Below are 14,037 nucleotides of genomic sequence, written 5' to 3' on the forward strand. Positions count from 1 at the left end.
CAAAGGAAAGTTCTGGCACTCGGACACACTGGCCGTTCCGTGGTTGTCCGGGCTGAGTCTCAGGATGGTCAGGAGGCGCGCTGCGAGAATGTCCTGCCCTTGGGAGCCTTCTGCTCCTGGGCCGTCCTGCCCTGGAATTCTCCTTTGAATTCCCTTTAGAAAAGTTCACAGAAGTCTCACTGAATCTCTCCTGAAATCTCTTGAATCTCTCAGGCTCTCTGTGTTGCCTGTTTTTACCTGGAGGAACTTCAGCTCGTTGATTGGCTGAAAGTTCCATGGGTATCAGAGTCCCACGTGGGTTACTCGGCCCTACCAGTCCCTGATTGGTTGATCAAGGTGAGATATGAGTCACTTACTCCTGACACTTAGGAATGCAGTCCAGATGTCCATCTGGCACTCCCTAGACAGATAGGCGCCAATGGATGACCATTGATCGTGATAGCCAGGCTTAGCTAAGTGCATCCCCCTTTGGGAGCTTGTTCCTTATCAAAAGAAAACATCTTAAATCAGCCTGCATGAATACTTTCTCTGTGGCTGCACCACAGAGATGGAGGGTGAGATGGGGCCTCCTTTAGGACAGCATACCAACGCTTAATTCTGTCTTATTAACAAGCATTGCCGCTACACTCGCATCATCCACTTCCAGGTTGCGGTGGAGCCAGAGCATATCCCAGCAAGCAATAGGTACTTGGCAGGGAACACCATGCCACCCCCCCTTTTGTATACAAAACACAAACAAACCGTGAGAGACACACATCTTTTTTGACTTACTGATTGTCTCGAGAAGAAAAGTGTTCTAATCTCTAAAACCTCTGTAAATACTAAAAAATATTCTTTACACGGGAATGGGCATCACTTGCCTCCTTTGGGCCAAGTTTCACTTTTGTTTTTAAAAAGGCAGCTTGATTTATACAGAATGAATGGTGAAATATGAACCGGAGGACACTTGGTGGAAAATACGTGGAATTGCATTTAAAACTGAGAACAGTTGACAATTGTTTACCCACACAGTTGTAGGAGTGTGGAACAAGCTGCCCAGCCATGTGGTGTTAGGGATTCGGTAAGAGAAACCGAAACCGGTGAATGAACCCACTTGCAGGAGCTGATAAAGCCTAGCCGTGATCCAAAGAAAACAGTAGTCGAAGAAACGAGCCGAGAGTCCAGGGGAAGCCAGAGGTCCAAACAGGGAACGAGTTAGCGAAGCCGAACCGCGATCCGAAACCGTAGACAATAGAGCAATCCGGGAGTCCAGGGGAAGCCAGAGATCCAAAACAGAGAGTGAGTACCGAAGCCAAGCCGTGATCCGAAAAACCGTCATCAAAGTGGGAAAAACCTTAATCCGAAAACCAAGAAAGACACAAAGCAGAAGAAGGAGTAGCGCAACTAGGAAGCTCGAAAGGAAAACCAATATTGAGTGAGGAGTTAGGAAAAGACTGGTGTTTAGGATGAGACGGGGGTGTGGTGGTTGGTTTTCCTTGCACTATCAATTGTAACAGCGCATTAGTGAACTGGATCACATACTCTACACCAGGGGCAGATACACCCAACCCTACAGCTCCATGATACAAAAAGTCCTACACGTAATCCTTTACTTTTCAATTTGCCGAAGACTTGAAGATGTGTTAATTTTTGTTCAGTTTAGCAAATCAATTGGCCCTCACGAGCTACAGAGCTAGAGTTTTGAGATCTGCCTTTCAAATGACCTCTTAACTATTCAATTTACTACTAACTGTAACTACCTGATTCAAAACAAATCACCTGCTTTAATGGTTCCAAGGATGTTGTTCCCTGTGTTTAGAAATTGACAACTTATGATAAAACCTGTTGGATCTTGGCTCTTTGGGGTCAGGGTTGGCCACCCCTTAATCCCAGTGCTCTCTGCAATCCAGGGTTGTCACAATGCACCATGGACAATAATTCCCTTCTTTCGTTCCCCCTCTCATGCAGGGCCTCAAATGAGTGTGATTCAAGGAGGTTGAACTTCTATAAGACAGCCACTAGAGGGAAGTACAACAGCAGATGTGAGAGCTAATGGCACAGTTAACCAAAAACACTATTTGGACAGCTGCTCAGACATTGGTTTGTAATTTGAAATTTCTTAGGACTATTAAAAAAAGGATTTTAAACATTTTAAGTCATTTTCAATTTACAATTTATGTAAAAGGTAAATAAATGCAGTTACAGAATTGTTCTGATATGCAAAGAAACATGAAATTGGACTTTTCTAATGGTTTATTTCTCTTTGTTTTGGTTTTCTTTTTAATTACATCACATTTGCATAAATGGTTTATTAGCGAGGAACACATAAAGTTTATTCCACTCTGAAAGGAAAAGAAAACAGAGTTGGGGCTGTGGAGCCTACTTCAGTCTGACATCTTTTCCTTTCAGCATGGAATAATCCTTTTCCTGTTCCTCTGCAGCCTATACATGCTGACACAGCCACCCACTTGAACTGGTTTATTGCTATACATACAGTGCTGAGTAAAAGTTTGATAATGCTACTTGGAATTACAGATTCTTGCCAAACTTTGCCAAACTTGTCTAAATTTACCAATTCAAAGTTTTTAGAGACACATCGGTACTGTATATATGAAGTATAGACAATTAACAAATTAGGAATCAGTCCAAGTGAAATCATAAGTGAACCCTGCATAGCACAATTAAGGGGTAATTAGAATCGAGTGATTAAATAAGTGGGTAACAAGTAAACATGGACTGAGTCTGGGCAGCCCCAGTTCTGTATGATTCTCACTTTGGAAGTTTCGTTTTTCACCAGAGAGGTTTTGAGGAAACATACAGAGGACCTTAGGGGAAAAGTCTGGAAAGGGTTACAAGACCATTTCTAAACACTGGCTCCAGCCATCCACTGTCAACCAGATTCTACAGAGTCTACAAATTGAAAAAATTCAAAGCCAAGGAGATTCTAGCTAGGACTGGTGGTCTAACCAAGACCTCCCCAAGTCACGAAGAACCCCACAGTTACATCTACAGATCAGCATGCCTCTTTGAAAAGAACATTGCTGCTCAAATTTGTTAAAGAGCACCTTAAAGATTTACAAGATTAATGTAGAAATGTTTTCAGTCCTGACAAGTCAATAGCTGGAAGATATTCAGATACATCTGGTATAATAAAAACAGAAGAACCTCATTCCGTCTGTCAAGCCTGAATGTTGGAGGAACATGGTTTGGGGCTGCTTTGCTGCCTCAGGACCTAGGCAGCTCGCCATCACTGATAGCACTATGAACTAGGTGTTGCATCAGGTAATTTTGGAGGAGAATGGTGGGTCTTCCATTCATGGAGTTTACAACAAATGTTCAGGAGGGATGAGAACTACCAAGCTCAATCAGACTCAGCTATCAGTAATTAGCTCCTGAGAATCCATTCCACTCCCAAACGCTATAAATACTTACGGGATCCCTATCTCTCTTGCATGTCTCTTGCATCCCACCTCCACCCCATCTCCACCTCTGCAGCTGCCCCTTGGTCACCCTGCATGGGGGTCCTGGTCTCCTTGTCCTATGGCCAAGAGGCCAGCCCTCAGCCAAGTGGGTTTAGCCACAATTTTGCTCCATGACGCTTTCATCTTGGGTGTTGTCATTCCTCGTGAACTCAGCTCAAGATGAGCTGAAAGTCAGTCTTGCAGCAAAACTGATTCTAAACATATGGGCAGCTCTACAACTGATTTGCCTTTTGGATCAGGCAGGTCAACGTTGGGACCTATAGCCCACTGAAATGGTTAGGGCAGGACCTGAAATAAACTGTTCATGCAAGGAAGCTCTGAAGTGTCACCAACTCGTAGCAGTTCTTCACTGTGCCAGAATTCATAAACAACTGATGCAAGAGACTGACGTATCTTACTGACGTGTCAGTAAGCAATTAGCTGAAGTCATTGATGCTGAAGGAGGTGTAGTCATTTACTGAATATAATGGCTCACATCCTTATTCACACAAAATATCACCCAAAGAAGGCTCCACAGCTGAAACATTGTGTTTCTTTTAGCATGGAATAAACCTTTACTTGTTCCATTGCAGCCTACGCATGCTGACACAGCTACCTACTTGACCTATTCAAATTCGCATTGAATCCTTTGGATAGTAAAATAATCAAAATATATCTTATATTATATTTAATCAGGTTATTTGTATTTTCTAATAAGACTTTCAAGAGGATCTAATAACATTTTTGACCTAAAATGTAGATTTAATAACATTTTGACCCAAGAATACACTCTCATCCATCTCGGGTCACAAACCTTTTCTTTGTACTGTACCATTGTCACTGCTGCTCGGCAAGATATCGTAAAAGTATAAATTCACCCATTATTAGTCAAGAGATAAAATACATTTTGTTTGTTTATGCTATGCATGTAGCTGCAAGGCTTATTAATAATACAGGAATGAAGTTTGCTGTTCCCTTGCCAGTCTCTCTCTCCCTCATCTTAGTGGTGCTGGACACAGAGAGGCCATTCCATTTGGTTCAGATTTAAGGTGTTTTTCTATCTGATAGAATTTCCTGAAAAGGAACAACTCCCAAGGCTGAGATTCTCCAGCCACCCTAATGAATGGTCATCTCTGCCGTCTTACTGTCTGGGAGATTCCAAGGGAGAGTCTCATCCCAGGTTGTTTACAACCCTAATGTCAGAGAACATTGTTACTCAGCCAATCAGGAACTGGTAGGGCAGGGTAACCCCACGTGGATCTCGAACGCCTGTGGAACTTTCAACTTTCAACAAGAACGACCATAGTTCCTCCAGATAAAAGAGGCAGCACAGGGCCCAGAAGGTGCCCCTATAAGACATTCTCAGACTCATCTCGGAAAATCACGTGATGGCCAGTGTGTCTGAGTGCCAGGACTTTACTGTGTTCTAACAGTCGAGACCGGAGGTCGCCCGCGCGTAACCAAAGGATTCGCCCGAAGTTAACCCAGCAGCAAGCCTTGTGAACCGCCAGTACCCCACCGCAAACGCTCGCCTGATCAACGAGTGAACTACGGTCGGAACTGTCGATAGCTGAATCGCAGGATTGAGGACTAGCGCTACATCGGGAATGAACCAGTCTTCCCGTATAAAGACTGTGACTTGCTTGGACCCTCAGTCACTTTTCATGTGCACAAACTGTGCTAGTTCAGCCAGGACTAACTAGCTGCTCTTTAGAGAGCCACTGCCAGCGCGCCGCAGCAGGAATCTCACAATCCTTCTCCCACACCTCACAACGCACCAGGACTGCCTGGCACCGGGCCAGAGGACGCCGATTGGATGCAGCAACAGCCTGTCACTGTTCCTTTGTGTCCACGGGAGACCTGAATCCACATAGATTGGATGAGTATTCAACATTCTGCATTACAGCTTGAGAATTCAATTGTTACCTCAACCCCAGTTGATGCCAATTTAATTCCTATGAGTGACGTACTTGCTTTGGAGTATCTAGTGTAGGAGTTGTAATCAAAGTTAATTAACGAAATGGTATAAATGAATGGTATACTGAATGTATGTCCCTCTTGGTATTTGTAACTCTTCGTGATTGAATATATACCTTTTGTATTCTGCTAACCCTCACTATAAGACCTGTTATGTTTATATGCACATTTTATATATTAATAAATGTATTGCCGGGTATTAGTATCCGTGTGTGTGCGTTGTGTTGCTGAGTTATTCCTCAAGGTCGGTTTTCTAATAGCCATCAAAGAATCATTTTGTGACTTACTGCTACGATTAATAATTGTCCCAGTAAATGCACAAAACCCCTACATGCATAATACACAATATATTTTGCTAATGGTTCCCTGCAGTTTCCTGAAGCCCATTCGTAGATGTTAAACAGATTAAGTCATTCCAAGTGAAGTCAACAATCAGTACTCAAAACTGGCTCGATCAAGTGAATATTCTGCTATGTTTCCTACTGCATTACTGAAGGTCACATGAGAATCAACCCAGACAAATACATCTCGAATGTGTGAAAACATCAACACACATAATCTTCCATACACACAGAGCTAATTAAGATGACAGTAACAACTTGATGTTAATGCTCCACTTGCAGAGGAGTGTTTGACTTGTTTTTGCAGCTGTTTGCAGTCATAGAAAATAGGCTAGGGCCCCCAGAAAGTAGAAAGTATTCTGGGTGTTTCAGTACAGTGGTAACAGAGTGTGCTGTGTGCTGGCCAGCTGACCCTCAGCCCAGCCCTTATTTCCTGAATAGCGCAGTGTTGTGTGCAAATTCCAGTCTCACAGCAGAAAGACTCTAAATACAAAATGCTAACGACGCAAGAATTGCTGTTTGTTCTGTGTTTCACTTGTAAGCAGTCTTACAGAGGTTTTATCTACTTAAATTGGTTAAATGCATTTTAAATCACATTATTACTATAGCTATGTCTTACGTATTTAGTATATACTGAATTTATGCTGCATAACTAGTATAACTAGTAGCTTACTATTAGACTATTTTTACATGCAGTTTTAGGGTGGTCAAGGTGAAGCTATGTTCAAACTTTTCAGTATTGACAGAGATATTTTAAATTCTGTTGCAATATTAATGTGTAATTTGGAAATAATATTTTCCTCTTTCAGATGCCTTGAGAGCACAGGTGTATGCTGGATGCAGTGAGACAGTGTGGTGTGGTCTATCCAGCCCTGAAGTTACCTGGTACAGACACAAGCCTGGTCAGTCCCCTCAGGCCATCCTACTTTACTCAGAGAAGTCCGCTCTGCCTCCATCTTATTACAATGGATTCATGGACACAAAGTTCAAGGCTTCCAGTGAAGGAGGAACTAATATTCTGGTCATTGTTAATGTCACTGAGGACGACACAGCGACATACTACTGCAGCAAGGAGCGTGGGAAGGTGGAGATTGGGAATGGATCTCTGGTGACATTAACTGGTAAAATATCCAGTTTTTCTTTTACACAGTTAAAACATTGGGGCTGAATCAATCATTATTTTGCACTGTCATTCAATGTTGATGTTTAATTGAAACAAAAATACAGTACCTGTATTTTTTTCCATATGCTGGCAGGACGTTCTGCAACATGCACATACATGCAGTTTATATGTTCTCCATGTGTTCTTGTGGGTTTCCACTGGGTGCTCCAGAGACATACTGTACTGACAGGTTAACTGGTTTCTGGGAAAACTGACCCTACTGCGTGTGTGTCTGTGTCTGGTTCTGTGTGTGTCCTGTGATAGACTGGTGTCCTGTCCAGGGTGTATCCCGCCTTGCACTCGTTGCTTGCTGGGATAGACTCTGTCTCCCCCGCGACCCTCCTGAATTTGAAGGAGTAATTAAAAAAAGGATGGATGAAACAAGATAACACATGTGAGAGCAAGCGTTTATATAATCTCTCTTAAAACTAAAAAAAAAACATTGTGTGGATGTCTGTCCTACCACTTCTATTGATACCGTAGCTCGTCAAGTTCATAAAGAAGAAAAAAATAGATACTGAAATTGCAAGTCTTCCACACAATTTGATTCACAAGCTCTTGTAGGAAGAAAACGATTATTTCATCTTCGTTGTCGCGAGGAAAAGAAAGCAGAATTTCCTAAGGTCTGTAAAGAAAAAATGTGTAAAAGATTATAATTGGTATACATTTGGATCGAATGTCTATAAGTGGAACAAAAATATAGAATAGAAATAAACGAAAGTGCTCAAGTGAACTTTCATGCCGCATAAACAATTACAAACTAATATTAAAACAAGAATTTGAGATAAGAAATCATAGAATAGTATAATTAAACAAGATCAGAAAAGGTCTTTTACAGATACAGATATAATTTTGCAAAAGGTTAAATGTTGAAACCTGGATTTTATCCATTGCCTGTGGGGAATATCAATTTGTGGAGAAATGAAATCATATCTGATGGTTATTGTTCTCAGGCACTTCATAATTTACAGAAAAGAAGTGGAGTGGAACAGCCAGTGCTGTTAACTGTACTGGTGAAGTCATGTTATCAGACCTCATGAAAAAAGCAGCTGTTTTTCTGAACTCCCACTCCCACATGAAGGGAATAATTATAAATGTAAATGCAAAATTAGTGCAAATTCTGATTACTTTTAAATTGTATCAAACTTTCACTCATGAATCTCTTGAAATTCAGTAGTTTACAATAATAATAATAATGCTTTCAGTACACAAAATTAAAAACTAAGAGATATGATTACATAATTATTTACCCCTTTTGCATTTCTTATCTAAATGAGTTCATTAATTCATTTTCTAACTGCTGCATCCAATTCAGGGTCACAGGGGAGCCAGAGCCTATCCGGCAAGCAAATCCTGGACAAGACAGCCAGTCCATCACAGGCCACACACAGACACAAACGCACACACACACTCACACCACAGGCAGTTTTACAGAAGCCAGAAGAATTTACATACAAACTTACAGAAGTCAAACATACTGTATAGCGCTAGAAGCTAAGCAGGGTTGAGCCTGGTCAGTACCTGGATGGGAGACCTCCTGGGAAGCTATGGTCGCTGCTGGAACTGGTGTTAGTGGGAGCGGGGGATGCCAGCAGGGGGTGCCCACCCTGTGATCTGTGTGGGTCCTAATGCCCCGGTATTGTGGCGGGGACACTATACTGTAGTGGGCGCCATCTTTTGGATGAGACATTAAACCGAAGTCCTGACTCTCCGTGGTCATTAAAGATCCCCGGGCATTTCTCGATAAGAGTAGGGAGTTATACCCTGTTCCAAATTTCCAATGTATGATTGGCTTGCACTTGCCCTGCGATGGACTGGCGCCCCATCCAGGGTGTACCCTGCCTTGCGCACGTTGCTTGTCTGGTAGGCTCCAGCTTTCCGCGACACACTGAACCCAGGGCCCCAGTACTGCTAGGCCGCAATGCTAACCACTGCACCACTGTGCCAGGAAATCAGCTCAGATGAACAAAATAAGGATTTCAGAACAAACTTCCCCTGGCTCTATAAGGTCTAGCAGGCAGGAAGTGAAGCTCGAGCAAAGTTTTAAATATGAAGACCAAAGCGTTTGCAAATAACTCAGTGATTTCCAATGGTGGCAGAGAGACACAGATCAGGAGAAAGGCATAAAAAATTCAAAGCATTTGGGCACAATACGTCTATCATTTAGAAGCGGAACTTGTGTTTTACCACCCAGACACTGCCTAGATCAACCCAGCCCTCCAAACTGAGCAGCTGGGAGAGATCATAAGGCAAGAATCTGATTAGGGATGCCAGTGTGAGGCCAACAGCGACTTTGAAAGAGATACAGAGCTCAGTGCCTGAAACAGAAGAAAATGAATCATCAACATCCCCGTAACTCTACAAAACTGCCCCACATGGCAGTGTAGCACGGAGGAAGACATTACTGAAAAAAATGGACCAAAGCATTTTGGTGATAGTAGGTGATGCAAAAGATTTTGTAGTCGTTTAAGACTTTTTGGGCGAAATGCAAAGTAAATTCAAAGTATTACATCTGGTACAAACCCAGCACAGTACGTCACTCAGTGAACACCTTCTGTGCTGTTAAGCTTGGTGGTGGCTACATTACGTTATACAGTAGTTCTGCTTCTCGTCAGCAGGCACTGTAAAGCTGGTCAAGACTAAGACAACAAAATGGTAAATCACTGGACGGGGATAAATAGTTTTTCAAGACATTGGAGCTGGAAAAGTTATTTTTAGGAGAGGTTTTCATTTTACAAATTCAATCCTACCCACGCCAGTGTTGCACAGAAGAGAACACTGAGAAAGAACAAAAACCAGAGAACCAGAGAAAGAACAAAAAAATATCATAATGGAACATAACAGGATGTGGTAGTATCAAGAATTATAGGTGTCAGTCGGAACAGACTTACAGAAGTGAGAATACAAAGGTGGAACGCTTATTTTACTGGGTTTGTGGTTTGTGAACAGCAGATAAAGCAATCTTTTTCATTTTTAACTTTTGAATAATGTTAGTCATTTGAAAGACTGTACACTTTACTGTTGTCCTTTATGTTCTAAAATGCAATTAACGATAATGTCATGAAGGCCTCAAAGTAACAGATGTGTGGATAATGATATCATTTTGTTCCTTAACTAAAGCCAGTAGTGCTATACTATGAAATGTGCCTAGTACAAGATTAAGTTTAAAAATAAAACACTTTTTCCATGGTGTATTTGCCTGTTCAGTACCAAACACACTTATGGAAGTTTGAGAGTGTTAGAAAGTGAAAGTGATAGTCACTTTACAGTAATTAATTTTGTTTGGTTTTTTATGTCTTAATTCTACAATTCAGGCAACATATGTGGAAGAATACAAGATATTCACACTGAAGGTATGAAGCATTCACTTTAAAGATGGATTTAAGGGTTATGACCTAAATTCTGGTTTAAGGTATATCAATAGTGCGCAAACATGGATAATAATATTTTTTTATTAGTTGCTGTTAGGAAACAGGTCAAAGATGTTGATATCTAGTTTCTGTTTCTCAAATGATCTAAGAGAGGAGTGGGTGTATATTATACTATACAGTATCATAGGTATTATAGTGTATTTTATTGTGAGAAAATAATAAGAATATGATCAAATTATTTGAATTGCACTGCCTATGTTTTCTAATCTAGTAATCTGGTTCCAACATTCACATCTAAAAAAGCACTAGAATTCAAAGATTTTTTCCATATATTACAAAGGTGTTAATGGAGCACATTAGCAATATCAAATACTTTTATTAGGAGGATCCAGGCTGGAGGAGAATGTCTGTGTATCTTATTCTCTTCTGAGAGGGTATGAGCCAGAGAACCAAATCTTCAAACAACTGGACATATATAATAAAACAGTCATTAGCCTAATTAAAAGGAATCACGTCTTAACAAATTTCGGTGTTTTGCATTACATTTACATTCTTTTGTAACTTGGCATTGTTGTCTGTGTCAACATCACAGGTCAAACCGTGGATATTTTTCTGTGTCTTTCAATCGTCTTTGCTGTCATCATATCACTGACGTACATGGGAATTGCTGTCTATTGTTTCAGAAGAAGAGGTGTGAATGAGTAAAACTAAATTGTGTGGTACAGTAGCAAAAAATACTACTTTTTTAATTAAGATTTTTTTCATGCTGTATTACATTTATATACAGTTACAAAAAGACTTCCAATGTTTATGACTTATTATTATGACTACCCCGTAGTGATTAATTTATAGTTGAATCATGAATATCCTACAGTATATGAATTATTCTGCAATCAATAGTATCAATTATTTGGCAATTCAGGGATTTCAGTGATTTAATTTAACCCTGTCATAGTATATATTTAAAATATTTTTTTTTTACATTTTACTTTTCCTTTCTGGTCTAAGTAGCACAATGAAAAATGTTCCATAAACCATAATCATTTATTTCTTATTATTTTAAATTGCAGGTTCAAGGAGTGAACAGACAAAACAGGTAATATACATTACCTACCTGTGCAGAGTTCACAAAAGAAAGTCCAGTGTCTGTCAATAATACTCTATACTATTACAGACAATAATACTATTGTCAATTTAAAGGAAAAAAATGTTTCCTTCCAATCAATGTGGCCTACTGAAATTGAAATTAGTTTTTTTTTGCTTATACATAGTAAAATGAACACTATTACTACTTTACTTTTTATTTACCGTACAGATTTGTCACGGTAAGAATCTGACTAGAATTTTTCTGACTCTTTCTTGGCCCTTACAACAAATTTGTCTGGTAGCAGTTTTTTAATAATAACCTCTGACTGCTTGAATTACTACTGCTAAGGTCCTGTTGGTCGTATGTGTTTGATGGTAAGAATTCCATTTGATCCTAAATTTCCCATTAATTTTTGTTTATTCTGTCATTGAAATATAACTCAAAGTCTCAAAGGATTTTAAAAATAAATTGATCAGGTATGTCTGATCACATTCAGGAGGCTGGGGAGGCTAACTGAGAGGCTGGTTTCTAGATCCATCCTGGTTTCTACAGTACAGTATACAGAGATACAGTAGCTGGATGAGATCCTGGTATCAATTAACTACTAATTACCGAATGGCTGGATGGGCTGACTGACCTCTTCTTGGTAGAAATCCTTCCTGTGTTCTCATGTTCTTATGTTCTACTGCCCTGTAAGGATGGAACTAAAATGACTTTATTGAATGTAACATCTGCAGACGTGGTATTAATAAAGTAGGTTGTGAAAAAGTACTTTCAAATACAATGTTGTCCAACCGGTCGATATACTGTAGGCATTCAAATGAATTTGACGGTCACACAGCCCCTGTCCAACTGTCAAACCACTGTGGTGAACATACAAAAACATTTTTCCACTTTGAAATTACATGCAATCTAAATGAAACACGTTTTCTTCAAATGTAATACTATCAGATCACGTTGCTAACCTGTGTTTTGTACGGTAGTTGATATTTCTTAAATCACGCCTTATTTTCTTCCTTTACATCCTTCAGATTAACATATTGATTTACAGCCATTCCAGCAACTCGCTGGTGAACACTGAAAATGTTCATTGAACTTATTTTCAGTGTCGGCTGAATCTTGTGAGCACACCTGCATTCTGCAGCATTTGGTCCTTTCAAAGGGTAATTGTGCCATCTGGACTGCACATCTGCAATGTTGTGCTGATTTTGTCAGCACATATGGAAGGTTGCATTAGGTTTCTATCACAGAAGATTTTACAATGCTCTATAGATTTGGTCAATTGCATATTTATGTAATTGTACAGCACAGATTGATCAATAACATATACAAATATATCAAAAATGGATCATTCATTGGAAGTCAAAGGTTGAAAACTGTGAAAGCAGATTTGTACCATAGAATGCAATAGGCATCATTCTTAGTTGTTATACAGTAAGTGCACTTAAGATCATGCATTTTATTCTCTTTTTATTTACAATTATACCTGATTGTTTTAATTCCTATGCACATGAGAAATATATAAGACGTTTTAGGAGGCGCCAAATCATTTCGCTTTCAATTATGCATTTGAAACCTAGACACCCTTGTTGTATTTGCTGATTTTACACAATATGACTATGCTGTGTGCACTGTATAGACACGAAATTTAGAATTAGATTCCTCACCTCATCATTGAGCACATGGAACCTCACATAGAAACTGCGACTTCCCTGGAATGCAGATGGTGTAGTTGCGTAGGTGTTGGGTTATTTTCATGAATCCCCGCTGCTTGAATTCCACTAATGTGCTTTAATCTAACGGATCTCCTCTCAATCATTTTAGAGAGATAAGAAGACGAATGAAACGGACTATGTTTATGAGGTATTCATATTTTACTTTCACCTGCTTATTTGTTCTCCAGTAAACCTTATCCATAGACAAGTTTTATGTATTATCAATAGACCATGAATGGTATTTGCAGGACCTGAGACACGGAGACAAGGCCGTTTATGATGTCTGCAGGACACAGCTGGATGTGACATCAGCAGAGAAGAGGAATATATACAGATAAATTACCCACAGCTGGATTCCAGTTGACTCCAATGCTTATTTTGTACTGTATGTGTGTGTGTATGTACCGGTTGAGTGAGATTGATAGATTATTTTTGTTTTAATGATTAAAATCCTCAGATCAAAACTTTTTTTTTATTAAACAAAAAGATCTAGAAAAATATTGAAATTGTTCTTTGGATTTTGATTGGATTTCCCTACTTTTAAGGCTAGTTGCAATGCATTCACACCATCTTTGCTTTCAAGCCAGGATTTTGGTATTACCCGGACAACAATCTTTATCCTCAGAATTATTAAATGTAAATACTTGATGTTCTCTGCATGTTCATTATCACAGTACAAAGTGGTGAGATAAACAGATAGAGGAATGCATTCATGAAATCACAGAGCTGGGTTAAATTCACAGGGACATTTGGACCTGGGTGCCTTTCCTTCTTTGTGACTTCCCTGGTTGTATTGGAGGTCATCCACTTTCCCACTAGAGATGCAGTGTGATTCCTTGTATGTCCTTGTATGCTGGAGTGATTTTATCCAGTTACTGTATGTAAAATACACAATTGGAAAGTAACACTTCTTACAGTAATGTTCAGTTGTGTAAACCAGTAAT

The 14,037-nt window shown here is 39.8% G+C and overlaps 1 protein-coding gene across 2 annotated transcripts in view; it reads left to right on the forward strand.

The window, feature by feature from the left end:
* LOC148836444 (ICOS ligand-like) overlaps positions 1-13,538 on the forward strand; it is a 32,115-nt gene extending 18,577 nt beyond the window's left edge. Inside the window, exons 1-7 of one of the 2 annotated variants that reach the window (XM_088913516.1) lie at positions 6,236-6,295; positions 6,568-6,879; positions 10,235-10,273; positions 10,884-10,982; positions 11,362-11,387; positions 13,203-13,241; positions 13,322-13,538. In XM_088913516.1, coding sequence (XP_088769642.1) covers positions 6,253-6,295; positions 6,568-6,879; positions 10,235-10,273; positions 10,884-10,982; positions 11,362-11,387; positions 13,203-13,241; positions 13,322-13,348 — 585 coding nt within the window. In that variant the 5' untranslated portion in view covers positions 6,236-6,252 and the 3' untranslated portion in view covers positions 13,349-13,538. Of the gene's footprint in view, positions 6,296-6,567; positions 6,880-10,234; positions 10,274-10,883; positions 10,983-11,361; positions 11,388-13,202; positions 13,242-13,321 lie in introns of those variants that run through there. The other variant, XM_088913515.1, reaches the window with a different exon arrangement.
* The last annotated feature ends 499 nt before the right edge of the window (positions 13,539-14,037 follow it).

Source organism: Atractosteus spatula, chromosome 4 (assembly GCF_055471065.1).
Source record: "Atractosteus spatula isolate fAtrSpa1 chromosome 4, fAtrSpa1.hap1, whole genome shotgun sequence".
Classification (NCBI taxonomy): Eukaryota; Metazoa; Chordata; class Actinopteri; order Semionotiformes; family Lepisosteidae; genus Atractosteus; species Atractosteus spatula.